The following is a 27732-nucleotide window of genomic DNA, read 5'->3' as shown; positions in this document are numbered from 1 at the left end:
CACTTAGTGCAGAGGCAACTTATCCTTTATTTTATCATAGGGAGGGTTGAAAAAATATTAATTTAATTTCATCTATCTATCTATCTATCTATCTATCTATCCATCTATCCATCCATCCATCCATCCATCCAACCATCTACTAAAATAGCAGATATATGCGCTGCATAATGTGTGTATTTAATCCTCTATACCAACATATATATGTGTAAATGTATAACTAGATTCACATATATGCATTTAAATACACTCCTATATAAACTAAGCAGGTTAACGTGCACATGTGCATATGTAACATGCAGTCTCCATGTGCCCACATGTGGAAGAATATATATAATTTACATATCTAAATGTGGCGACTAATATGTCTATACATGGGGAAAAGTTGCCTGTTCAGAGATTTACGTGTGTGTGGGTGCCTGTATGTGTAAATCTGTGATGGTGCAGCTCTGTGTGTGTATACATTTTATATGCCTGCATATAAGTCTCTATATGTGTGTATATGTCTATATCTAGTCACATATATGTCCCTAGCTATATGTAACTGTGTAACAGATAATGTTTTTTACTATCCCATTGAGGTAAGCTTCTGCAGCCTATTGTTTCAGACAACAGATATAAGTTGCGATGGAAGAGGAACGTCGGATTTGGTGTCTGTCCCCCATTTCCAATTATAGATGGATCATTACAGACAGAGAAGTACTGAGAATCCAGACATCTGCTCTTCACATGAATGCACTCACCTCCTAGAGAACAGCCTGCCATCATGCTCTGGAAACTGGTTGAAAATGTCAAGTATGAAGATATCTATGAGGTGAGTATATAATATGCATATGAGTAAGAGAGTATATGTATATTTAAATATACATCTAGCATATAGATACAGGCATGGCTATATAATGCATATATAGCTCTACATATACATCCAGGCAGAAATAGAGACATACAGCAGCACACACGAATATAGAGATGGGAAACAGAGAGTAAATGCTTAAATGCTTATTTATTTGCATATTTGTATTCAGCATGCCAAGTCCTAAACTTTTTATTTTTTTTTTCATGGAAAAGCTGTTTGATGCGATTTAAAACATCAAAGAAATGATCTGGGGATTGGAATGAGGCAACTTAAAGGCAAGAGTTTGATTGTTTAGATCTCCAATTATATATAATTCGATTAAATATGGACAAATGTTGAGGAAAATGTTTAAAAGAGAGAAAAAATAGAAAAGAAACACAATCCGGTATTCAGGGACTGGATGCATTTCTTTCTTTTATTTTTTACTTTGCAATTCCAAGCTCAGATCAACGCGAATATGGATTTTTTTTACTATTTTTTTTTCTTGTTTTCACCATCGGATACATTTTTTACGACTTTTTAATACCTCTACACCCACAGATAAGATGTGCATGTGTACATATAGTGGCATTAATTAAGCGGCACATACATTCTAGTGCGTGTGCGAGTTCTCACGCCCGAACCGATACAGAGGCAGCTCCGCATAGTCCGCGGACAGAAAAGTTGTGAGCTTTATCCAGACCTTATTTTCGAGGTTAAAAAGCAAACCAAGGGGGGAGGAAAAAAAAAATCACAGCTCAAACACTGCGAAACCTTTCTTAATTTTGCACGGTTTCCTGAGCCGGATCTTTCCTAAACGGGCTCCGCGAGTGTGTTCCTTGTAAGTTAAACCGGCGTGCGGGGTTTTCTCAGAAACGAGAGGGGGAAAAAAAAAAACCACTGAAAAGATGAGTGAGGATGGCGCTCCACAAAATAATATTCTAATTCTTTTTCTATTGTTTTTATTTTTTAATTGAGTGGGAGGCGTTTGCAGGGCGATCATGGGGGGAGATTTTCAGAAGGGCGCAATCCGCCACCTCCAGCGCCGGAGCTGCTCCGAGGGGAGGCGGCCGGGCAGGGACCGGGGACAGGGAAGGGACCGGGGACAGGACAAGGGCCGGGATGGACTGGGCGCTGAGCAGGGAGCGGGGACCGAGCAGGGGCTGGTCAGGGACGTGGCAGGGTCTGGGAAGGGGCTGGGGATCGAGCAGGGATCAGCGACGGAGCAGGGAGCGGGGAGTGAGCAGAGGCCGGGAAAGGACTGGGCACTGAGCAGGGAACGGAGACAGGGCAGGGGCTGGGAGCCGGGCAGGAGCCAGGTGGGAATCGGGCAGGAGCCGGGTGGAACAGGGCAGGAGCCGGGGTGGGATCGGGAAACCACCGGGGACTGGCAAGCACCGGGCAGGCGCTGGGTACCAAGGAGAGCAGGGATGGGATCGGGAAACCACCGGGGACTGGCAAGCACCGGGCAGGCGCTGGGTACCAAGGAGAGCAGGGATTCGGAGCCAGGGGCTGGCTGCAGGGCAGGGGCCGGGGGTCGGGCAGCGGACGAGTGCTGGGAAGCGGTCGGGCAGGAGCCGGGCAGGGCTGGGGTCGGGAAGCGGCCGGAGCCCCCCGGGAAGCGCCGTCGGGGCCGCCCCGTCCCCAGCCCCGCCGCGCCTCCCCTCCGGGAGAGCCTCGGCACTTACAGAGGGGAAACTCCCGGGAAAAGCGCAGAAAGAGAGCGAGGGAAGGCACAGCTCCGGCTGCTCCCGGCCCGAGGAAGGACGGGATGGAGGGAAGCGGGGAGGGGACGCGCCGGGAGAAATGTCTCACTCCTAAAAGCTGCCGTCAGGCTAATTACCATCGGGAAAAAACAGCATTTGCAGAAGGAGCAGAGAATGAGCACACACGCGTGTGTGTGTGTGTGTGTGTCTGTCTGTCTGTCTGTGCGTGTGTCTGTGCGTGTCCCCAGCCCGCTGAGCCCTCGCTGCTTTTCCCTCCCCGTCTCCCGGCACAGCCGGGCCATTGTCTCTGCCCGCAGCAGCAGGCGACAAAACATCTCCCGTCCCCGCTGCCGAGGGATGAGGGATTTTTTTTCCACCCTGCTTTTGATGGGGAGTCCTAAGGCGCTGTGGATTTACGGACACCCACGTCTGTAGGTTGCCGTGGGAGAGAAGAGCTGGGGGAGCGGTCGGATGGGATTTGGCCGCGGGCAGGGTGGATCCTAACTTGGGGATGCGCTCCAGGGCATTTTGTAACGCGTAGCCTCTCCAAAAAAAAAAAAAAAATGTTGTCTTTTTTTTTTTTTTTTTTTTTTTTTTTTTTTTTGTAAGGCCTTGGACCCTCTAGATTTATGTTTTAAAATATTTCTCTCTCTTCTTTCCGATGTATAATTAATAACGCGATGGTAGAGGCGTCTCAGCCACTTAAACTGAATCTGTTCTTAAAACAAAAGTGTGTGTGTGTGCGTGTGTGTGTGTGTGTGCGTGTGCGTGCGTGCAGGGGGGGCAGCTCTGGGAAGTGTGAGTCTATTTAGGAAGGAACGTAAGTTGAACTTTAACAGAAATGGCAGACAGTCCAGTTGAACGGGTTCCTGCAACATCAAAAAGGTTTTATATCGCCCCTGGCTTTGCCTCAAAACTATAAATTTACTATCCTTTAAAATTCACTCCATGCATTTCACATGCATTTCGCACAGATCTATGTACGTATATATTATTTTTTTTTCATATCAGGCGGTAGAAAGATGATTCAGACAAAAAAAATAGTGGAGCCCAACAATGCAGATTCAAGTATTTATTTGGCTATTGAGAATAAATATGATCTGTAACACGCACCAGAAAGGCTTAATCTTCACTGTAAATAGACGTATGTTACAGTGACTGCACATTTCTTCTTCCATTTCTTTAAAAAATACCAAAAAAAAAAAAAAAAAGAAAAAAAAGAAAAACCTCTTTTTTCTTCATTATTACCTTGAAAACCCCAACACCAAACTGCAAGAACAAAAGCACCAAAGGCAATCAATTCCTCGTATTAGGAATAGTATAATTAAATATATATTAAAACGAAAAGGAAATATACTTTTCTCCTCCTCTTCTTCTTCTTCTTCTTCTTCTTCTTTTTCTTCTTCTTCTTCTTCTTCCTCTCCTCCGCCTCAAGCATTGCTTCATTTCGCTTCCTTACTCCAGCTCAGCACTCTCCACTTTCCGCATCTTCCTCCGCTCGAGTTAATTGAAGTTCTGCCTCTTCCTCGCTAAACTTTTTCCCCCCTCTCCCTCTCCCCAAACTCTGCCTCTGCCAGCCCCCCTCGTCTGATTACATCTAGTAATTCTCCACTGAATGAACGTCATTTACAATAGTAGGGGAGCTCTCGAGCTGGCTGCCAGCTTCACGCTCCATTTGGTCCTGCATTCTCCCTTTAAAGTAGTCGTGTAATATTAATAGTCATGAATATCAATTATTATGAGGCGGTGTAGAGAAGGAAAGGGAGGAAGGGGTAGCGGAGCAGTCTGAGCCTAGCCTTGGGTTGAAGAGGATTGTATTTGGGAGCTCAAAGGCAAAATAAGAAAAAAAAAAAAAACAACAAAAAACCAAAACAAACAAAAACCAAAAAAAAAAAAAAAAAAAAAAAGGAGGAAAAAAACCCCGAGAGGGAGGGGTAAATCATATATGCAGATAGAGGTTTCCAGGCTCGGTTTTGGGGGCACTGGTCTTTTTTTTTTTTTTTCTTTTTTTTTTAAACCTTTTTTTTTGATGGATAGACTTCGAAATATCTCAAGCTGTTCTCCTGTGTCCAACACGTCCCTTTGCAGATCTCCTTGATATTTTTTCCCTCCAATTGTTAGTATTATCACCATTATTTTATTTTTAGCTATTACAAGACTTTTTTTATTTCCAGATGTTAGTCCACACCTATTCCGCCATGGTGAGTTTGGATCCATGTTGTACTAGAATTGCATGTTCTCTCTCTCTCTCTCGATCTGTTGTGTCTCTCTCTCCCTCTCTCTGTCTTTTTAAACGCCTTTGGCTTGGTAATTTAGCACAATAATTGGAGGAGGCTTGCAGCTGCTTCTCCCTTTTTGCATTGTGTGTTCCCGATTTGAGCTAGGGGAGTCTGGGGGGGAGAGCAGGGGGAAAAAGAACTTTTTTTCCTTGTTGTTTTTCTTTTTTTTTTTTTTTTTTTTTTTTTTTAAGCCATGTGTGCCATTGCTTGTGGGGGTTTGAACGACACTTTGTGGAATAGATATTTTTCTTGTTTACTTTAACCTCGCAGCTTCAGTGCGTTGGAGTTGGACAAAACTCCTCTCCCACCTTTTCTCTGAAGCCTGGACACGCTCCCCCCACCCCCTGTCCCCCCCACACACCCCAAAGACTTTTCATTACAATTAACCCCCACCCCATTCTCCGGAATATAATATTGGAAAAGGAAACAAAAGACACTGGAAGTTGCTGCAGAAATCATAGCGTCTGGATATGTTCAATACCGATGTTTCATTTTTATTTTATTTGCTTTTTTAAAATTATTTTTAAGGGGTAGACTCCCTTTAAGCAAAGATTCCCTGTAATTTTTATTTTGGCTTTCTTTTTTATTTTTTTTTCTTTTCCTTTTTTATTTTTTTTTTTCTTTTTCCCAAGTCCATTTTCACACAACTTCTCCCCTCGGAGTCTTCCGAGATGTGCAACTTTGTTTTTGGGCTTTTCCACGTGAAAATGGGTTGGTGATTTTGAGTTACAGGACTTGAGCAGAGGGAATAAACAGATGTTGGGAAACTTTAGGCAGGAGAAGGGGTGGGTTGTCTGGATAGACGGGTGGTTTGGTGCTCTTAATTTTTTAATGTTCTCTTTTTTCCCCTTCGGTTTGATTTGAGGGGGCTGTGGATTGGGAATTATACTACTGGTCTGAAATCGCAGATCATACATGTATTCGGAGCACTACTCCTACATTTTTAATTATGACATTTAGCAATTCTCCCTCACACCCCCTCCCCTTCCCCCTCCTTGATAGTTCCTGGGAATAGACACGACGTGGGCGCAAAACATTGGAATATTTCTAATAAGTGGAGGGAGAAGGGGGCACACCTGAATCCCACTTTCCAGCTGTTTACATCTTATTTTACTTTATTTAACTCCGGGGGTGGGTTTGTGCTCTTTTTGATTTTTAGTGGGTTTTTTTTGTTGTTGTTGTTGTTGGTTTTGGTTTTGGGGAGTTTTTTTTTTCTAAAAAAAGTCCTCTTTTTTTTGTTGTTGTTGTTTGTATGTCGTTCCGCCCGTAGGACCGGCATGATGGAGTGCCCAGCCACAGTTCCAGGCTGTCCCAGCTGGGATCCGTCTCGCAGGGACCCTACTCCAGCGCTCCTCCGCTCTCTCACACCCCATCCTCGGATTTCCAGCCGCCTTATTTCCCACCCCCCTACCAGCCTCTTCCTTACCACCAAAGCCAGGACCCTTACTCCCATGTCAATGACCCCTACTCCCTGAACCCCTTGCATCAGCCCCAGCAGCACCCCTGGGGACAGAGGCAGAGGCAAGAGGTGGGATCAGAGACCGGGTCACTGCTGCCACAGCCTCGGGCCGCCCTGCCCCAGCTCTCGGGACTGGACCCCAGGCGGGACTACCACTCAGTTCGGAGGCCAGATGTCCTCCTGCACTCAGCTCACCATGGCCTTGACTCCGGCATGGGGGACAGCCTTTCTCTGCACGGCATCGGACACCCAGGCATGGAGGAGGTGCAGGTAAGGCACAGCGTTTCTTTCTCCTGGAGCTCCCTGGGCTGGGAATGGTCACTGAGGGATTTCCAGCAATATTGCTGTGGGTTGCCATTCTTTTTCCCCACCGGTTTGTAACTCCCCCTCCCTCTTCCTCTATTTTTCTCTATTTTTTTTTTTTTAATAAGAGAATTTATTTCCTCGCTGTCACGCACGGGCTCTGCTTTATAAACCCTCCCCTACATGGCGAGGCAGCAAAGCAGGGGGAAGGCAGACATGCTGCTCGAAATATTCCACGTGTTTCAAAAGCTGGCAGAGTTCAAGCTTGGCTTTTCAAATTCCAGTTATTTCCCATGCAATCTCATCTTCCACTCCCCTCCGCCCTCCCCCTCCTCCCCCCAACCAATTTCCTGCCGTTCAGAGATTTTGATGAAACTGTCGAATTACTACATTTTTCATCCGGGAGGGAGGGAAATTATAAACAAAACCCAAATCAAAAGCAATAACTGGTGATCAGGAACAAGTCCCTTGAACATCCCCACCACCCCCTTATCTGTTAAGTGTGCTTGGTGAGGTAGCGCTGATTTTAAATAGTTTCATTCCCTCTTTTGGATAACAAAGGAGTTTCGCCGGGCTCAAAGCACAGTATTTTCCAGCTTCCTTCCATCCCACGCGAAACTCATCATCACGTGTTATTCCCTAAAAACAGAAGGACCCTTAACAGCTTCGCTGCTGGGGCGGTCCGCGCCTTGCTGGAGCAGGGCATGGCCAGCCCATGGGGACCCCCGAGCCTGGGGCTGGAGCCTCCAGGGTCCAAATCCTGCCTCATGCTCTCCTAATCGGGATTTTTGGGGTTCCCTTCCGGGCGTTTTTTTATATTTTTCCCCCCAAAATTTCTTTATCATATATCATATCTGTGTATGCATTTAGTCTTGGGATAGATAAAGGTATGGAGCACTGAATGAAATAACGACTTCGAAGTTGCAGAAAGGGAGAAAGAAAGGGAGAAAGAGGAGCTGGGAAAATAAAAAAATAGCCGTGAAAAAGGGATACTGCTGAACATGAGAGGAATGAGCGGCAGGGAAGCGGAGGGGATGCATTGCTTTGGCTTGAGGCTGCAGGGGAAAATCCCCGAGCTTTGCTGGGGCGAAATGTTTTAGAAAAAGAGAAAGGTTTTGCTGTTTGGATCTGCTCCTGCCTCCGAGCTCAGTGACCGTCGGGTCGCTGCTTTCTGCGGGTTTCCGAGGTGGCTTTGAGACCTGGGGGCAGCCCCCGGGTGCGATGCGCAGGTCTCGTCTCGAATTCCTGGCTCAGACAAAGTGGTTTGCAAGTCAAGGCGAGTTTTACCTCTGTGAATGCAGAAAGCAGATCGTTCTCCTCCTTTCTCTCTGCAGCCGATAGGCGTTAGGGACTGCTTGTGCCTGGGTATTTACACTTTCCCCAAAGAAGAGCCGGTAATTGTTGTGCTTTTGTGAGAAAGAGAGTAAAGCAGAGGAGAGGGAAGGAAAGAGGTAAAATGAGAAGAAAAACATAAAATGCAGAAAGGACTAAAGGAGAGGGGAAAAGAAGAGAAGATAGAGAAGAGAGGGAAAGGAGGGGAAAAGATAGGGAAATAAAGACATGAAGAAGAGAAGGGAGAGAAGAAATAATAGGAAAGAAGGAGCTCAAATAAAGCAGTTCTCCATCCATTTCCCAATAAAACATCCCTTCTGCGGGACGGGCAGTGCACTGGCGGAAAGTGCCTCCCCTCGATGCTCTGGGGGCATCGCGGCCACCCGCGACTGCTGCCCGGGGCTGGCGGGGCCAGGGTGGGTGAGGTGGGACAGGGATGGGATGGGACAGGATGGGACAGGCGAGGCTGCAGGACCGGGGTTTGGGGTACTGAGACAGCAGGAAATTAAACAGGCCCCTTATTTCTGAAAGTTTGTTCCCAGGCTGGGGGAGGAGGGGAAGAGGGAGAGGAGGGTATCCCAAGGAGAAACACATGAAGGGAGAGGTGTCCAGCTGCAAGTTAACACAGGCTGGAGGGAAAGCAGCCCAAAACTCGCTGCTGCCACTCAGCATTTTCTATTCTTATCCCTCCACTAGTGACAGATGAAGTTGGGCAGTTTTCCATCTTGATATTTAACATGGATTTATTCTAGATTCGGGGAACCTTTTCTAGCAACAGGAATTTTTATTCAGGCGATGTATACACATTATCCACCATCACTAGATAAAATTTTCAGAAAGGGTTTCAAATACTGAGGTTTTTTTCTTATTTCAGTAATCCAAAAAGTTGAACGGATATCTAGATATACAGTTGGATAAAGATGTTTCTCTTTGCTGTAGCTTATGCATGTCTGATCAAATATGTGCCATGAGAATGGGCTGGGCTGAGGAGAAGGAGACAGAGAGAGAGAGTGCGTGACAGAAAGAAGCAGTGGTTATTTTATAAACACCAAATCCAGTCCATGTGTGAGCCATTGTCCAGGGCTAGAATTAAGTGATTGTAACACGATAGCGCTCTGTTATTGTAAACAGGACACACTGTATTGCTATTGCTGCCCCTCTCGAGAGGAATTTTCAATCCGCGATTTACAGCCTTCAGACAGGGAACAGAGAAGCCAAGACCTCCTTATTGAACAAAAATTTGCATCTTCTAATAGGGACTCTGAAAAAAAAATCCACCTTTGCACTCCCAGATATTTTTCCCACCGGCTGGGTTAAAGTAGGATTACAGTAATAAAGGATTCGATGGAGGAAAAATGGAGGGGGAAATTCAGACTCTTTGAAGGAAAATATGGAGCTCAGTTTTTAAGGTTTTCGCTCAGATGTATCCACAGAAGTTGAATAAAGTGGTTATAGGTAGAACTTAGGAAGGTTCACGCTCTCAGATTATTGGAGGAGGGAAGGGAGGGGAGTCTTCCTCTCCAGATTTTCCAAGTTTATCTGGAAACTCATCACCTTTCCCCTCCCTGCACACACACCTCCGCTCCTCCTCCTCCTCACTCACGCTGCTGCTACGCACTAGCTAGAGACACGGAAAGTTAAGTTGCACCAAAACACCCAAGTCTCTTATAAAGTAACCCCTGGTATCACTTTTAACTAAAGAAGTCTAGTAATTAAAAGTCTGAGTTGTTTTTCCACGTTTCCGCATGCAGTCCTAATTAAATCTTTACGATCCTCTCTGTGACTATTAACTGCCAGCATGCTGAGCGAATATCCTGTACAAAAACCCAGCAGGAGGGCGTAATTAGATAGAAAATCAGACAGGAGTCTTCTCATTAACTACAACAACTAACCCACGTTGCTGATGGAGCGAGCTGAGTGCACGCACACGCATAAAGGGTGCGCGCAGCCAGAGATAAGGTGAGATAAGGAGGAAAGATGGGGAAAAAAAAAAAAAAAAAAAAACAAAAAAGAGAAAAAGGGAAGGTGATGTTTCACGTTTACCTCTGCTTCTGCGCCATCGAGGTGCGCCACGCTGCACTCCAGCAGGCTGCAGGATTTGCTCATCATCCCTCGTTGGGAGCTGCTCAGGGAAAGGAGGGAAGACTTTGTAATTTTATTTTGTGCCCTTTAGGTATGTAGCCTATTGATTATGAGAGAGAGAGAGAGAGACACAGCCATGCCCAAACACAGCACATAAGGCACCGCTCTGTGTGTGCGCTCGTTTGAGGGTGGATTCAAGGAAAATGAAGGGAAAGCTCTCATAGAAAATATTGTTCCATCGTGTTTTGGGGAGATGTAATTTTCTCCTAAACCACATTCCATCTGGAATGTCTCCGCTGAGCACAGAGACGGAGATAAGGGCCGGATCCGAATAAGCTCAGCTTCTCGGCATAGCAAAGATAAAGTTAAAATCATGGTGAAGTAAATCATTGCTTTGCTGGAAAGGTGCTTCGCTTATCAAGGAAAAACGTGACAACTCCCCAGATACACAAAAACACTGAAAAACCCAAACTCTTTATTAATAGTAATGGGGAAAATAAAATAATAAAGCCAAGAAACCCAAAGGTCTCCCTTTACCTCAGAATTTACCCTAAAACGGAACCTGTCAGAATTCTGCTATTAATTGTTCTTATGACACTTCTTCTTTTTCGGACATGGTTTTACTGTGCCGAACACAGACTCAGCAGTAATTTTGGTTTGTTTGGGGGGGTTTTGTATATACCACTTTCGTTTTGAGAAATGAAACCCAGCATTTGCTGTGTCCTCTGTGCCCGTCTTTGTTCTCTTCCCTGCTAAAGAAGTTAATGCCATAATAACAGGTGTGCTCCTCGGCAGGCTGGAAAGAAAGGGGGGAAAAAGGGGAAAACAAGGCTTTGAAATTCGGAGACTTTTTTTTTTTCCCGGGCAATCAATTTGATGGTTCATACTTTTGATAATGCGTATTCCTGCTCCTCCCTCCCCGTCCCCACTAATTCAGGACATGGAAGCAACCTCGGGAGCTGTAAATCTCTCTCTGCTCGTCCCCTGTACGATGTGGGCGTTGCACAGCGCTCCGAAAGGCTCAGGCTTTAATTAAAAGTCCATAATGTAAACTATGATATATAAAAAGTAAATGGCCCTTGAATTAGTAAGATGTAGCAGGGTTAAACAAACAAACAAAAAAAAAAAAAAAAAAAAAAAAAAGAAAAAAGAAAAAAGGAGGAGGGGGAGGAAAGGGGAGGGAGCATTTAAGTTGTCCTTAATCGTGTTCATTTATGTCATGCAATAGATCTTGCAGATGTTGCCAAATTGCCACATTTTCAAAGGAAGAAATATAAAGCTTTATGGAATGCAAAGAAGTCTATGTGATATCTATGTTTTATAAGATAACAAAACCAGTATTGCGTCCCATATGCTTCACACCTCCTTTTGTTTTATTAGAAGACTATATAATTTGTAAGAATTTAATTTCCTTGTCGATTGGGGGAAATAATAATAACAATAATAATAATAATAGTAACAACAATGAAAAAAATCCCTCCTCCCCTAGTGAATTAATATAAATGGAAATAACAGGGACTCCAGTTTGGAATGACATGATTTATGTACGTGATTCTTTAATATCCAGTCAATTTGAATAGTGATGTTTTTATATCCACAGTCAGTTGAAGATGCCAATAACAGCGGTATGAACTTATTGGACCAGTCTGTCATTAAAAAAGGTATGGATTATTCCAACAAGCTAGACAAACTTTTTACTGTGTAGCGATATCTTCATGATATATTTTGACTTTGGGGCAATGAATTTCTCCGGGAAGCAGGCGCCCGTGGCAGCAAGATGAATAGTTGATTGGATCAGCAGATAGAGTGAAGGGATAAGACATGAGAAAGGAAAAGTTTATATCCCCGCCTCCCCCGCCCTTCAAAGGGTTTAATTACACGAATCCTTTCTAATGGGGCACCCCGTGCTCCAACACCGCCCCCCTTCCCTCCCCTTCTCCCCCCGATTCTCTTCGGTGGGGACCCCTTGGCTTTTAATGGGTTGATTCCCTTTGGGGCTTCAATGCATTTCCCAGGCGAATCAAACGCGGAGAGGAGAGAAAGAGATGCCCATGGAAAGGCAGACTCAGCCCTCCAAGACTCCCCCCTTCCCCCAAGATTCCCCCCTTCCCCGTGCCCATTTTTTACATCTTCCTGCATATGCGCCCATGATTTAGTGCAACTGCAGAATCACCCCATACTGTTAAAGCGAATGTGATATTAACAAATGTTTGCAGTCTCTTGTACAGCTGTAAGCAAAATAATTAACTAATTAAACTAATTAAATGTAATTACAATAACTCATTTTGGGCGTATTGCAGCTGCTTAATTTTTTTACATTTCTCTGACAGTCACTCGGAGATGCTTGGCGATTAGTGTTGTGTTATGCTGATAGACATTAAACAGATCACACGCTGCAAATGGAGGGAAAGCTATCTTTAATTATCTAAGGAGTTTCTATTTCTAGATTCAATTTTAAGTACCAGAGATGAGGTTTAAAAACGCTGTCCCTTATGCTTACTATCGACGGCGCTTATCTCCAGGACCTTGTTATTTGTCAAATGCGCACAAATAGTTTAACAGCGACGATTTTCTAGGATGTAAAGCAAAAAAACAGGGAGGGTGTTTATGTAAAATGTGTTGAAGGCAGCATAAGGTCTTTCCGTGTATTTATTGTTTGTTTTGTTGTCGGTTGTTTGGGGTTTTTTTGTTGTTGTATTTTTTTTTTTTTAATTTAAATACCCATGTACGGTCTCTCTTTCACACACAAGATCAAGGTCTGGTTATATGAGTGAGGACTAATGAAAACTTGAAGACCATTTGACAGCACCATTTATGACTATTGGTTGAAAGGTCGAAGGGTTTGGGTTTTTTTAAAGAAATTGAGAGTTACTTAACTTTAAAAAGAAAAAAAAAAAAACAAAAACAAAAGGGTTATATGTTTCTGCTGTTTTGGTTCAGTTTGAATGTTTCGTGGTGTTTATACTCAAGGTCTGTAACCTGACGGTTTCTGCTTGTATTTTTAACTTTTTTTTTTTTTTTTCTCACTCTCCTCCCTCTTCCCCACCCCCACTTGACACCTCATACACTCCCTCTTGGGCGCGTTTGATTAATTGGCACTTGATTTGTGGTCGAGAGACTCCTCGCTAAGGTTGTTCCATGATGGTCTTTCGCAGAATACACAATCCAAAACACTCTTTTTTTTTTTTTTTTCTTTTTTTTTCCCCTTTAGCACACAGCCCGCCTGTGTCTCTCCCTCCTTTAGCTGATGAGGACAGCGCAGACGCTCCTTGTGCGTGCTGGGTGGTGCAATTAGACAGCGACTGGCACTAGAATGTCAATGCCTGCAATCATTACGTATTAGGCAGAGGTTTTTATGTGCATTAGGCATATATTTAGGTGTGCTTCGTGTGTGTGGGCATTGCAGATGGAGCAGCTGCTGCCCGAAGAGACCCAGTCCCATCTAGGCGGGATTACTTGTGCCTATTTGCAGCCAGAAGAGATACCCTGAGTTAATACATGATGAACAGGAGACACATGCTATTTGGAAGTAAGGTTACTAAGAAAGAGCCCGAGATGCATTTGCGACTCTTTAAAAGTCACTGCAGCAGCATTTTCTTCCTTAGAAGTAAGGCTGAGATCCAAGAAACTTTCCAGCATGAAGGCATATTGTATTATTTCTTAATTCCTTTTTTTTTTTTTTTTTTTTTTTTTTTTAATTTTTGGGGGTTTTGCACAACGAGTTTCCTGGGTGCAGAGGAAGAGAAAAGGGTAATAAATAGCAGGTCACATTCGTGGCAGTCAATATTTAATCAGGACGAGGGAAGGAGCAGCACAGCGTTCAGTATCAATTTCGCTTTGTTCCCTGCAGTTTGTAGCTGTGAGGGTGTACTTTGAAACAAGAACAAGTTATTTAAACTCTGTGAGTCGTTCTTGCAGGCAGATGGCACGGACAGATAGACAGATAGACAGAAACACAGGTACTGACAGATTTTTGTGCAGTGGAGCACTCCTGTGGCTCATATTCTGCAGAAGAGGGTTGCAGGGGGTCTGCTCCACCCAATCCCAGCTCAGTGCCTAAAATTCTTTCATTGCAAAGTAGTGGGAAAAGTATGATGGGGATTTGAAGCCTAAACTTTAATTATATCACCCAGGTTGTGTCTGTTCCTTTATGGCGTCTGAGGCCTGCAGAGGGAATTATCTCTCTATGCAAAAGGTTTGCCAAAATATTAAGGAAATTATATCGGGATTCATACACGGCTATTGATTGATCTCACGTATCGATCCCACACAACAGCTTACATATACCCAGGCTCTTGTTATGTTTGCTACCCGAGCTTACTTGACATTTCTGAAGTAATTTAGTTAAGAGGAAATGAGTTGTTCCCAGTAGAGAGAGCAAACGAGTGGAGTGAAGGTAGCCAGCGTGATAAATGGCTCTTTCATTTGGAGATCTCCAGAGCTCGTTTAAGGCTAATTTTCTGTATTAGCCCCCTTTGAGCTATTAATGCAATAGGCAGGGACCGTGGCCCCTTGTCTCGTAGCTGCCCCATTAGAGCGAGCATTAAGCTACCAAGCCTGAACTCCACCGTGGTGGTGGTGGCGCTGAAATAATGAAAGGTGCTTTTTAAACTCCCCTAATCTAAGCTGGCAGAGGGTGGTTAATACGATTTGAAGGGGGCTGGTCAATGAACAATCAATAAACTAATAATGAGAAGGATGCGGTACATTAACAGCCTAAAAATCCAACGAGACATTAAAAAATCATCTCTAACTCCCACTTCCATTAAGGTTTGGGTGGTGGAAGTGGGAGGGAGGGAACCAGATAAATCATCAAGATGATAATAATCACCAAGAACATTAATATCAGATTCAACTCAGCTTTCAGAGCTTACCGGCTGCACGTTTTGAGGCCTTTCTCTCGATTTTTGCTGAAATGAAGAGAAGGTTTGCCATGTGTCAGGAATAAAAGATCGGGTCCCCTTGTCAAATGTTCATCTGAAATTTCCTTGGCACTCTCTGTGGTGAAAGAAGTTGTCTTCCTGCAAAACCTTACATGGCCTGAGTCCCAAGTTAATTTTTTGTGACTCTGGGGCACAGTCAGTGACCTTAAAATTATTCTGATGTATTTATTTACTTTCAGCTGTTTCTGACGATCGCCTGCACACTCACATCTGATTTAGCATGAAAGGCCATTTTAACTTGAAGCCCTTAATTCATGGTCTTGCAAACACGCTCCCGTTGTTCTTCCTATTTTAAGGAAACACATGAAAGAAGGTGTCTTAACCTTTTGTTTTTGGCTGTTAATAATCCAGCACGAGTTTCCTGCCCACCCCTCGGAGCAGCTGATCAATGATTAAACGAGAACCGCTCTGGCCTCGGTTTTCAGGTGATGGATGTGGGGCTCAGGAGATGCTGCTTCAGTTTCGTGCTCATTCCCGGGTTACCCACTGAACCTGAGGATCCCCTTTAATTAAATGCAAAACAGTTCCGAGGGAATACATTCCACCTTGAAATTCAGCTTTCGGTGGGGGAGAGGGGCTGGAGGCGAGCAGGGGACGAGGGGGACAGAAGGAAATGCGAGATGAACGCTCACTTTTTGTGTTTGTTCCTTAAAATTAAGATAAGATCCGGGACTCTTCAGTTTCAGCGGCTCAGGCGCTGCTCCCGGACGTTTTAGGTTTGGCTCCTGAGTCAGACCGAATCACCACTTACAGCAAAGTCCCGTTGTTAGCATGGACAAAGAGCTTCTTACTCATTTAAAGCCCAGGCAGAGTAAAAATTGTGAAAGTAGTTTGATAGTTTATTAGTAATTAAGTCACCCACGACGTTTTTTAGTAAGAAGCACGAGAAATATTTCTTCTAATTGATAATTTAACTGACTGTTCCACTACGATATTATTCAGCTGGGTTATGGCAATGGTAGCCATAGTTTAAACCCTTATTGAACAGCTGTTTGCAGGACATAAGTCTATTATTTCTTTAGCTTTACTGTCGTCAAAACAGCTTTTTTTTCACCCCATCTCCACTTTGTGCGCATTTTCACACATTTGTGGCGAGCAGCCCAACAGAAAACCACCACCAAAAAAAAAAAAAAAAAAAAAAAAAGAAAGAAAAAGCCTAAGACTTAATGTATGCACAGAAAATTGTAAACATGTAAAGAACTGAAAGCTTCACGCTGAGTTTCGCCATGCTCCATTTCCCCACCATTTCCTGCTGTCGTTCTAAAGCGATCTCACTCATCTAGAGATCCCGTTTGCAGGAACAGTATGCTTATAATTACTAACAAATCAAGCGGCTACTGTTGCTCTCCCGGTTTATTGATAAGCTGAAGAGAAATGGAAGGGGGAGAAATGACAAAGAGGCTGGAAGTAACCACAGGAGGAGAGAAAGGAAAAAAAAGAGGGAAGAAAAAAGATAGAATGATGGAAAAGGAGAGGGGGAAAAGAGACAAAGGAGGTAAATAAAGAAAAATAAAAGAAGGGAGAAAGCAGAGATTCTGAAAAGGGGAATTATGTATTTGTGAGTGCTCATACACACGCAGCAAGTAGAGTTTGGGAGTGAAAGAAAATCGAAGAGTTTCTGCTGGGGATGACAAGAACTAAATGGGATAAAGTGAAAGCAGGAGCGGTGGGGACGCTGCCCTGATACTTGTGTGTTATTTTCTGTGTCATTTCAGCAGTTGTGGCAGTCCCTGACCAACTGGGGAAGTTGACATTGGCTAAAAATACACCCTGCATTCGGGTTTATTTACATAGGCTCGGGGATTTGACACAGGCAGCCGCACGCACGGACGTGGAGATCTCCTCACCCACCAAAGCTCCACGTTCTGTTATCTCTGCTGATGTCTGGGCTGTGCCTGAAAATCTCCAGCCATGATAAACATATAGATATGATATAGATAGAGATAATTCATTCCATGGCAAACACTTTTTTTGAGGCGGCATTAGGTAATTTACAGAAGATATGGAGCCTAGATAGAATAGATCTCTGCGAAGCTATGAAATTGCGATAGATATGCTTACACCGCCTGGCAAGCCTCTCGGATGGGCTCAGAGCTATCAGGCTCCAGCTGATGGGTTTGTTCATCCCGTCCTTTTCAGGGAAACACTGCTAGGAAAAGAAGCTGAGGAGCTCTCAGCATAGCAGGGAAGGGCGCCAGACTGCTTCCCAAAAGCAATTTGCTAGGAGGGGGAAAAAAACCCCACCGAGCACGTGAAAATCCGTAATTCAAAGGTTAACTAATGTAATGAGTGCTCCAAAAGGCCAAAGCGAGCGGGGTGAGGTACATTTAAGCATTGCACGGGTCCTTCTCTCTTTAGTGAGTTTGGACTAAGATCAGATGTTCGTGGAATTGCTGCCTCTTGTTTAATTTCTCAGTTCACTGGACAGTGACCTGATAAACTGGTCACTAAATATAGCCACGGTAAAGGTGTACTCGAGCCACAGAGCCCGTGTGTTTGTCCCAAGGAAAAAAAAAATGCCAGTCATGAAAATCTGTCTGGTGGCACTGCTTTTATCCAACTTTTCTTTTTTTAATTTCTATTTTTCTACCTGATGCTTCACTCAGACAGATCATTGTGCATGAAATAAGAGATATATTCACATATATTGAGGGGGGAAATGCAAATACAATTTTTTGGTCTGCTGGTACTGCCTCTGCTATACAAACGAGTCTTTTCCTATAGAATCAATGGCAAAAAAAAATCCTAATAATATCAACGAGAGCAGGAGCGGGCCTCTAACTCTTTTATAACTATTTCTGAGCCATTCTCAAACTATTTGAAACCACCTTTATGAGCTGCATAAAGTGCCTAACTAAAAATAATAGAGAAATAGGAATCCGTTTCACTTTCCGATTCCCTGAAGTCAAGCCACTCAAAATAATTTGTTTATACTGGAGACTATATACAAGGCATTCGAAGCAATATGTATATCTAAAATCGACATGCCTTTTGGTTTTTAGCTGTTATAGAGCTTTTATTGTGGGGGTCTGGTCTGGCAATAGGAAATGATCTGCAATAAAAACAGTGAAACACGGTTGTGTCTATTCCATGCACCGAGGTTATAAAATTGGCAATTGCCCAGTAGTTAGCACTTGGTAATATATTAGGATACCCGATCTTATTGTTTAGCAGCTCCAGACGACTTAAATATCCGCTCAACCCTAATGGTTTGATTCTCCAGATATGTTGCAAATAAACAGGGCTTTTATGACTTAACTGACATGTATTATAACTACCTAAATAGCTGGCATATGTGCATAATAGAACCTTATTATTTGCCGGATTGGTTTTGCAATTGATTGAGTGGAAAGGGGAGATTGTGGAGCAGTATCTGCTTGAAGAGGGTGTGTAATCAATTAGTCTTCTCCTCTGAAACATGCCCGCTGGACTGCCAGGGCTCTCCCACCAGCGAAAGCCCCAATTTCAGCCTATACTTTCTATAAGGGAACTCGTGTTGCCGCGGATCCGAGAGGAAGCTGCAGTAGCAGCTGTCAGCTCTTATTAACTCCTGCATAAAACATACCTTAAGTATGGTTTGTTATCAATTACTTGCAGAAATGAAACAACTGGGAAAATGCAGCGAGGCTCCCTATAAATTAAAGTGATTGGGTGATTGATTAGAGCACCTGCTGTAAATCATAACAGTTACACACAATTATGAGCGAGTTATTTAAGTTCATTTGTAAACAAAATTCATTTCACAGGGGAATTGCTCTCATTTTTAGTTCAACCAATTTTTTTGTTTATTTCTGAGTGTGTCTGGTTGCTATTATAAGAATTTGTTCGTTATAATCCCTTGGTTACTCTTAAAATAACCTCACTGGTTTCTCAGAGAAAAGAAAAACTTATTTTTATCTTGGAGAGAACAACATGGTTTTATTTTGTTTAGTTTCACTTTATCATTCTCCTTTTACCTTTCCCTATTACTACCTTTAAATACGTGTTGCAGTAACTAAATCAGTTTTATTCAGAGGCAGGAGAGTTCCTTCTAATTCACGGACAGCACAATATGATCAGAGTGGAGAGCACCACTGGTTAGACCAGATATTTTTTTCCTGGTGTTCATTTTTCTGAAGGAAAAGACTCATTTTATTTCATAAACCAGACTTAATAAAAACACAAAGCAATAACAGAGCTGTCTTCTCATTGCTGTATCCTCCAGCCTTGATACTTATTTAAGACAGCAACTCCCTTTGTGTAGTGAATTTATTCCTGGCTCAGCTTAGCAGTAATGGAAGCATTAGCCAAAAAAAAGTAAATTTTCCTCTTTTTTTCCCCTCCAGAAAGGCGCTGTCCGTTGTACAAAAGGCATCGGGGGGCTCTGGGTGAGACACAGGCTCAGACCCGAAAGTTGCCAGGTGCTTGCCAATATGTATTTTATTTCCCAATGATCAAACCCTGCATAGAGGCTGTACTGTACCACCCTTCTCTCCATCCATCATTCATGGAGCACTTTCCTAGAGGTTGGGGGAGCAGCACCCTTTAGGTTGCTGGAGGTAGCCAGAGATTCAAAACTCCCTTTCATTTTGCTGTTCTGTGCATGTCAGAGAGACTGTGCTAACCCTGTGCTCCTTCGTGGCCTGATGGTTTCTCTCTCCCCTCCCTCCCCTTTTCTCTCTCCAGTTCCGGTTCCTCCAAAATCTGTTACTTCTTTGATGATGAATAAAGATGGCTTCCTGGGTGGCATCTCAGTCAACACCGGAGAGGTGTTTTGCTCTGTACCTGGCCGCTTGTCTTTGCTTAGCTCAACTTCAAAGTACAAAGTAACGGTGGGAGAAGTTCAAAGGCGCCTTTCCCCTCCAGAGTGTCTGAACGCATCCCTCCTAGGAGGAGTACTTAGAAGGTAAGAGGCTGGGGAAAATCTGGGAATGTGTCTGGGCCTCCATGCATGCTCCAGAAACCCTTGGTCAACAGTACAGATGATTTCAGATGTGCATTGATCCCACTGTCAGAGCCTGTGTGTGTAATGCTGGTGATAAGGCAAAAATATGCTGTGTTCAAACATTGGGATGAATATATGGACAGTAGAGAAAGATTTGGCCTTGTTTAGTCACAAATGAAGGAACTGAGACAGAAAGATTTTCTCCTTGTCCATGCACACATGTTCTATCTTTTCTCCTCCTCACACTTCTCTCTTATTTTGGTGATAGGCAAAAATATGCTGTGTTCAAACATTGAGATGAATACATGGAGAGTTGAGAAAGATTTGACCTTATTTAGCCACAAATGAAGGAACTGACACAGAAAGATTTTCTCCTTGTCCATGCACACACTTACCATCTTTTCTCCTCCTCATACTTCTCTCTCAGAAAGTGAACAAAGTAAAATGCCCTGATGGGCTTTTTTCAGGCTGAACTGCAAGTATTTCAGGAGCTGATGTATTTCTAGGGATTTCCTGGATAAACCCACGAGGTTTGCTCTGTGTGGCAGTAACGATCAGGCAATTATGTCAATTATGACACGTGGTGTCACACAAGGAATTGGCAGGGATCTGATAGGCAAACCTGTCTAAAGAAAAGCCACCAACAAGTAGCCCTGAAAGTCAGAAACTTTGTGCTTCACGCAGAGAAAGTTGCTGCAGCTCACACCTGGTCTGGAGGCCTTTGCTGCTTAATATTTGTGCAAATCACCCACTAATGTCCTGTTGGATTTTGCAGAAGACCTCAAAATAGTTGGCATTGTTGGCACTGAAGAAAGTGAGGAGCAAGGAATAACCCTGAGGTTCGGTTGCCACTCTATCATAACAAGTGGGAGATTGAGCTTTCATGTAGAAGCAGCAAGAATTTAAGCTCTGAGGCCATTAGCTGGAAAGGCTAGCAGGGAGAAAGGGCTTTTTCTTCTTGGCAGTGCCTGAGGGACTGAGGATTGTCAGCTCGGCCTGTCTGTAGGAAAGGTGAGCTCCGGCTCTGTCTCCAGTCACAACAGGGGAGAAGCCACGAGGTTACAATGAGAGGTACCAGCTCACACACTCAGGCTGTGAAGGTGCAAGATTTCATTTTTTGTGTGTGAGGTACACACCAGACTGGAATAAAAATCCTAACTTTTAGACAGGGACAGAGGAATGCAAATTGACAATGAATAAACTTCAGATTATGTCTGAAAGTTGCTAATCTTAGGAAATATCTTGAAAACTCCTATAGCAGCAACTGGGATACGTTGACTCTAAGGTGCCTTAAAATAAATTCGATGTTTGGGGTTCCCCCCTTGCCCCCGCCAAAAATTCTGTGAGGATGTCAAAGGCTCTGGATCCGTGTCTGGAGATGAGGGAGAGAGTTCTGCTACATCTGGTCAGACCCAAATACCCACGTGAGAATTGGGGTCTCCTAAAATAGCTGCTGTTCCATGTGAATGTCTGTAATCATTGTTCAGCTGCCAGGGAGAGCAGCAGAGATTTTTACTTACAGATGCAAACCTGCCTGCTCCTTGTGCACAGCTACAAATGGAGCAGGGAGGACATCTGAGAGATGCTCTGTAGAAAATAGAATTACCAAGGTAAAGAAGCATTATTATTGGACTTCAGCAGATTTCTGGACGTGGCCCAAGCCATAATTATTGGCCGCTGCTGACTTCAGTTCCTATCTTGAATCTAAATTTTAAACAAGGTTTTGGTTCAGAGCAGATGAGACTTAGAAAGCTGCTCTCTTGCAATTCTGCCATCCAGCCCCCATTTACTTCGATATAAAATAGTGGGAAGCCAGTCTGGCTTCTCTGTAGTTCCTGATTTCCTTTATCTAAATGCGACTTCTAATTCTTAAACAAATTTTGAGTAAGAATTAGGAGAGAGTTGGGATAGACTTTGTTCTTAGGTGCCAAAACTCCCCTTAATTTCGCAGGTGGCAAGATTTCATCCCTGGGGGTTTACATATGTATGGGCGTTCGAACAATAGCTCTGAATTTTTCACTCGCCCTTTTATTGCCCTTATCAGTAACCTCCGACAGATATTCCAATCTTCCCCCAGGCAATCCATTCCCTCTTTATAGCGCGTCCTGCCTCAGGTGAGCTCTTCCTCTCAGCATCGCCTCCTCGCACAGGAGCACACTCACAGGCGGGAAACAGTTTAATTATAAATATTTCCCTCCTTTTCAATTTATCCACAGGCGCACACACACTCCCTTCGAACTTTTCAGATTTTCTTGTAATCCTCTCATCTCATTCTAGCCCTTTCCTGGAATAGCAGAGGGTTTAATCCTCCTTTACCTTCCTGCCCATCCCTTTACTACATCTTAATATAAGCTGGCACCATACCCACTTGCTCTCTAGATCAGAACCTTTCCATTAATTATTGCAGTTTGGCGTTCTTTGATTTCCCTGGATAAAATCGGGAGAAAAGTGGGTTCATCCCCACTTCTACCCCCTGGGTGAAATTAAGAAAATCCCAGCAAATCCAAGCAGAAATCAACACCCCCAGAGGCCTTAATGTGGAGTGAAAACCCTCCCAGGCTTCGCTGACTGCACAGACTAAACGTTTCTTCCAGGAACACTGCGGGGTTGATCACGATGTTAATTTCTTTGCAATTCTAGAGCCAAATCGAAAAACGGGGGGAGATCTTTGCGAGAAAGGCTAGAAAAAATCGGTTTGAATTTACCAGCCGGCAGGCGTAAGGCCGCAAATGTCACTTTACTCACCTCCCTGGTGGAAGGTAAGCCGAGGGTCGCAAGCCCCTTCACACCCCTGCTCTGAGCTCCTGTCTGGCATTCACAAAAAAACCCCACAAAACAAACCCCCAAAACAAACAAACCATAAACCCAAAACAAACAAGCAAACAAAAAGCCTCCCAAAAATCAACAAAACCACCAACTTTTGGGATCGGGTGGGAAAACGCTGCAGAGGTGAAAATCAGGGTGGGTTGGGATGAACACGGTCACGGTTAAGGATCCCATTCCCAAAAATGAAGTCACTGGCTGGAGGATCACTGATTCCTCTTGGTGGCAAGAGTGAGGGAGTGTTTCGGTGTGTGTACGTGTGGATGAGTGCGTGTGCATTTGTGTGCGTGTGTAACTCCGCAGGGCAGTCCCACTCCTCATCCCGTTAATTTCCATTCTGTGATCTCCGACACCAGATCTCCATCCTCCTGATAATTCGCTCTTCCTGAGCTGATTTATGGCCACTACAACATGCTCAGTGAGGAAAAATAATGAAAAATTACTTTTATCCCCCTTTTTTGGTAAGAAAGCAGAGAATTTAGGAGTAGCAGAGCTCGATTTCCCTTAAGGTGTCTGGAGCTGAACAAAGACACCAGCTACTCCTGAGGAAGGAGAGAGGGAAGGCAGACTGAAATTTCAAGTAATTTTAAGTCAACTAATGTCATTTTGGTGGCCAGCGTGTTTCTTTGATTTGTTGTTACTGTATCGACAAGGAAAACTTAGAGCCACTAATAAGTTTAGGGTTATGTGCGTGTTTATGCTAAGAGAAGTTGGACTTCCTCCAAAAAAAACCTAACAGGAATAGTATGGATGCAATTATGAATTATATGTATCTGCATTACACACACACACACCGAGAGGCGTATAAATAATCCACTTATCTCTTCTGCGTATAAAGCCAGTGCAAATATTTGCGGTAGATATTAACTTTTCCACTCTTTTGATTGAGTTATGTGAGCGACAAGACCTCGCTGCTTGCAGAGCTGAAGGAAGGCTCGCAAAAAGAGGGGTGGGAGCTCCCCCTCCACCAGAATGCCAGGCTCAGGGTGGGTTTCGGGTGTAGCTATAGAATTTGTGAAGCATTTCGTGTGCCCTGTCAGTGCAGCTTCACCCCAAGGTGTGTGTGGAACACCGTGCCCTCTGCTCGCAGCAGCACCAGCCCCTCCCCGCAGCCGGTGTGAGGTTCAAAAGCCAGTGGGGTTTTGTGCAGCGATGCTAAAATCTGTGTCAAGCGCGCAGCAAGGTGTACATTCCCCTCCTCTCCCCTGATTCCCTTACAAACCAACATTTTGCCTCCAGAGGGTTCCCTCCTTTTGGAAGAGGCTGCACATGATGGAGTTTTATCTCCTTTTTTTCTTTTCTCTTTTTTCTTTTTTCTTTTTTTTTTTTTTTTTTTTTTAATTTTTTTATTTTTTATTTTCCCCCTTGCTGCCAGCAGCCCGGTTTAGCAGAGCTGCTCCTGCATGGCCAGGGACAGAGGAACAGGAACGCTCCGGTCGCTCCCGGCCCGCGGTGCCCGGAGCCTGCCCGGGGGGACCCTGCCCGGCTCGGGATCCCCGCTCCAGGCTCTGCGGTGCCCTGGCCTTCATTAACCGGTTTGATGATTAGCGAGAGCCATTGGAGAGCAGGAGATGACGTTGGAAAGCAGCTCCCGATGGTTAAAAATAACGCGGTGCTGGAGTTATTAGACGTACCTGCTCGCTGGAAATCTTCCCCCTCGTCCCTCGGGCGATGCTTTAAAGGGTTTAACGCTTTATTCTAGAGGGGCTGAGCTATAATCTGGTGGAATCCCTCTAGAGTCTGAGGGGTTTTTTCCCCCCCCCCTCCTCTTTTCCTTCATTCTGCAGCTACTGTCTTCTTCTTGTGGCGTGAAGTACATCAGTAGGAGTTGGATGACACAAACCTCTGTAGGCAAGAAACCTGAAACCAGGCAGGCAGGGAAAGTGAATTAGAATTACAGTTAGAATAATAATTATTTTGTTCACAGAGATAGTTGCCATTAGCTGTTATCTTTCCACCCGGCAGACAAGAGTTGTTGTTGCATGATGGTCAGTTAAAAATGCAGATTTTTAAATTGCCATCGGGCTAAATGCAGTTATCTCCATAATTTTACAGATGTGGCGACAACTGTGATAATGATGCAAGAGCTCTGTGCGTGAATAAATTGTGTCTATAACGTCCCACAAAGAATTAACATTCATAATATATCCATATCTGTAAGATTTTGGACAATGAGATTTTGAAACAGGAATGGTTTCTCTTCTCTTTAGTGAAGTTTGGGTCCTTAGTTTTTCAGGATTTGAGCAGTTTCCTCTTGCATTTTTCTTTGTCCAGGGAAAGTTTTGTGTGTGTGTGTGTGGTGTGTGTGGTGTGTGTGTGTGAGCTCTTCCCTCCGTTCTGATGGGTACAGACCCACACGAGTGCAAAGACAAATCCCACCAGCTCAAAATCTGTCCCATCGACTTCTGTCCCCAAAGCAGGGGTGGTGGGGGGAAAACACAGAACTGGAGCCTGTCCCTGAGATGAAATGGGGGATGAGAGGTTTCCAAACACGGCTCAGAGGAGCCGGTGTCCCCGGGGGAGCAGTGGGTCCCCCCGGTGTCCCGGCGGGTCGGATCCAGCCTAGCCCAGCCCGGCGGTGCCCGAAGGGGTTAATTCCCGTCTCGTTCCCTGCAGGTGAGGCCGTTCATTTAGCTCGGGATTTTGGGTACATCTGTGAAACGGAGTTCCCAGCCAAAGCTGTTTCTGAGTACCTGAACAGACAGCACACAGACCCCAGCGACCTCCACTCCAGGAAAAACATGCTGCTTGCTACAAAGTGAGTGCCAAGCTAACCCTTGTCCTTCTGCCCTTCTCGGGGAAAATCCTCAAACTCTTCCTCTGAGCCCCTTTGGAAAGCAGACGGAATTTCCAGGCTCTAAATTCCAACAGCCCCGCGGGGAGGAAGGATGCTCAAATCGCCCAAAGGACCTCTGCATCCCTTTTGCAGTGGCGACCCTTCTTACAGACCCTGCCCCTATAGGGATTACAGGGGATACTCCCCCAGAGGTTGTGCATCACTTCCAAGCCATCCCCAGTTAAAAAAATTTTATGCAAAGTGGACCAAAAATTTATAATTTGCTTTCACAGAGTGTTTCTCTGTCCCTGCTGCTGCTCACATACACCTGTCTGTCTGCTACTAAATTGCAATGCCTTTCCCAAACGATTTAATTAAAGAAAAAAAAAAAAAAGGAAAAAAAGAAGAAAAAAAAAAAAAAGAAAGCCTACCAAAATGCACTGCTAATGATTCTCGATTTGCCCCCTCCCACCCCATTTCTGTCCCTTGGGACTTCCTCGGTGGGTGTGCTGTATTTGATGATTTACACCAGGCTGTGCCTCCCAGGCTGCTTCATGGTTTGCTCGGGTACTCGGCACTGGGTGCTGAGTGTTCACACATCTTTGTCTGTCAGGAATGAAAAGGGGGCAAAAAAAAAAAAAAAGAAAAAGAAAATAAAGGAAAATCCCAGCCCAAACAGCTCTCATTTAATTCATGCTCTGGGACGTGGCTTGCCTCCGATGACAGTGTAATTTAAAGAAATATATGGAGGGTTGAAAAATCATTTGCTCAAATTTGTCCAGATGTTTCTTAGACGTGATTGGAATTTGATTGCCCTTTTCCGCAGGGTCAGAAGATATTAATGTCCCAGAACTTTAATTGCTCACAGACCCTGCTTTGCTCTTTGAAGATGTAAAATGTTGGACTCATTACTGTTTGTTCTCCAAATTCAAAGTTTCCTCTCTTGCATTTTCTTAATGGATAATACACATAGAAGTAGACCTTTATCTTTCCTCACCCTCTGAAACCTTTAACCCACTGGGAATTTCAGAGAATTTCAGAGGATGAGAGTTGAATGTCTTTTTTAAGGGTTTCTTCTTTCTTTTTTTATTTTTTTTTCTTTTAATTCTGGTCTTTTTTATCTCCAGTCCCTGGGTAGGCACCTGTCTTTAAAAAAACCTGAATCCTTTGGGTATCTTTAAAGGAACTATTCCTGTGGGAACCCCACCAGCCTCCAGGGTTTCTACATTGCCCAGGCACCTGTTGACTTGAAGGTCTTTTGGACTAGAGTAATTTAAAATAAAATGTTTGTGTGTGAATTCATTAGAAAAATCGAATCAGATTTTTCAAAGGTGCAGACAAACCAGGAGCCAGATGTCAACTCTGATGTGGTAATTGGGGTGTCATGCCCCTAGAATAAAATGGGGAGTGCTTGCTTGGCTTCTCAGGCCGTGAATAAGCCAGCATGGAGTCCCAAAATCCTGATTTTTCTCAGTAAGGTGGCCCAGTCTGAGCAGAATCAGAGGTTCTGTTTTAGCCTTCCCTGCACCAGGTCCCTGTGGCACCCAATAGCTCTCAGTGCATGGCTGTGCTTTCCTTCAGGAAGAGAATTTCTGGGAGCTGCCTTGAGCCAGGGCCAGGCCTCCAGGAGGTTGGCTTGGCAGATCCAGGGCTTATTTCCCTTTCACCCTGGTTGTTTCTGAAGGCACCAGGCAGGGCTGGGTTTTCACAGTGCTTCAGAACCATCCCTGTGGCTGCTGGAGAGATTTGAATCTCCAGAACTGGTGTTATCCCCTGGAGAGCATCATTCTGAGCAGGGAGCTGCTGGCTCGCCCTGCCTGGTCCAAGAACCTCCGGGGGAAAGGATGGTGGCAAAAAGGTCCCATCCCATGTCTTGGGATCAATTTTAGCTTGATCCTACCCCTTTGGCTGGATTGTTGGACGAGCCTAACAACATCTCTTCTCTCTCTTCGCCTTTCTCTCTTCCCTGCAGGCAACTTTGTAAAGAATTCACAGATCTCTTGGCGCAGGACAGAACGCCCATTGGGAACAGCCGGCCCACCCCCATTTTGGAACCGGGCATTCAGAGCTGCTTGACTCACTTCAGCCTCATCACCCACGGCTTTGGGGCCCCCGCGATCTGCGCCGCCCTCACGGCCCTCCAAAACTACCTGACTGAAGCTCTCAAAGGCATGGACAAGATGTTCTTGAACAACAACACTGCTAACAGGCACACATCTGGCGAAGGACCAGGTAGTAAAACTGGAGACAAGGAAGAGAAACACAGAAAATGA

The 27732-nt window shown here is 44.4% G+C and overlaps 1 protein-coding gene across 2 annotated transcripts; it reads left to right on the top strand.

Annotated features, from left to right (window-relative positions):
• Positions 1 to 730: 730 nt before the first annotated feature.
• TFAP2B (transcription factor AP-2 beta) lies at positions 731 to 27732 on the top strand. 2 transcript variants are annotated; one of them, XM_058020669.1, is made up of 8 exons: positions 731 to 811; positions 4713 to 4739; positions 6088 to 6546; positions 11594 to 11654; positions 19602 to 19821; positions 22501 to 22619; positions 25300 to 25441; positions 27432 to 27732. In XM_058020669.1, the coding sequence occupies exons 1-8, from the start codon at positions 731 to 733 to the stop codon at positions 27730 to 27732; spliced, it is 1410 nt and encodes a 469-aa protein (XP_057876652.1). The 2 variants fall into 2 exon arrangements, with proteins under 2 accessions (XP_057876652.1, XP_057876653.1); XM_058020670.1 differs by lacking the exon at positions 4713 to 4739.

This window comes from Melospiza georgiana, chromosome 3 (genome assembly GCF_028018845.1).
Source record: "Melospiza georgiana isolate bMelGeo1 chromosome 3, bMelGeo1.pri, whole genome shotgun sequence".
NCBI lineage: Eukaryota > Metazoa > Chordata > Aves > Passeriformes > Passerellidae > Melospiza > Melospiza georgiana.
Note: the sequence above shows the minus strand (reverse complement) of the source record. Positions and strands in the feature narration are given on the sequence as shown.

Bases quoted from the DNA above. Each gene is read 5' to 3' on its own strand.
- TFAP2B (XM_058020669.1), top strand. From the start codon at position 731: ATGCACTCACCTCCTAGAGAACAGCCTGCCATCATGCTCTGGAAACTG. The intron at 4,740-6,087 runs GTGAGTTTGGAT...TTCCGCCCGTAG, and splicing joins TCCACACCTATTCCGCCATG to GACCGGCATGATGGAGTGCC. The intron at 6,547-11,593 runs GTAAGGCACAGC...TTATATCCACAG, and splicing joins CAGGCATGGAGGAGGTGCAG to TCAGTTGAAGATGCCAATAA.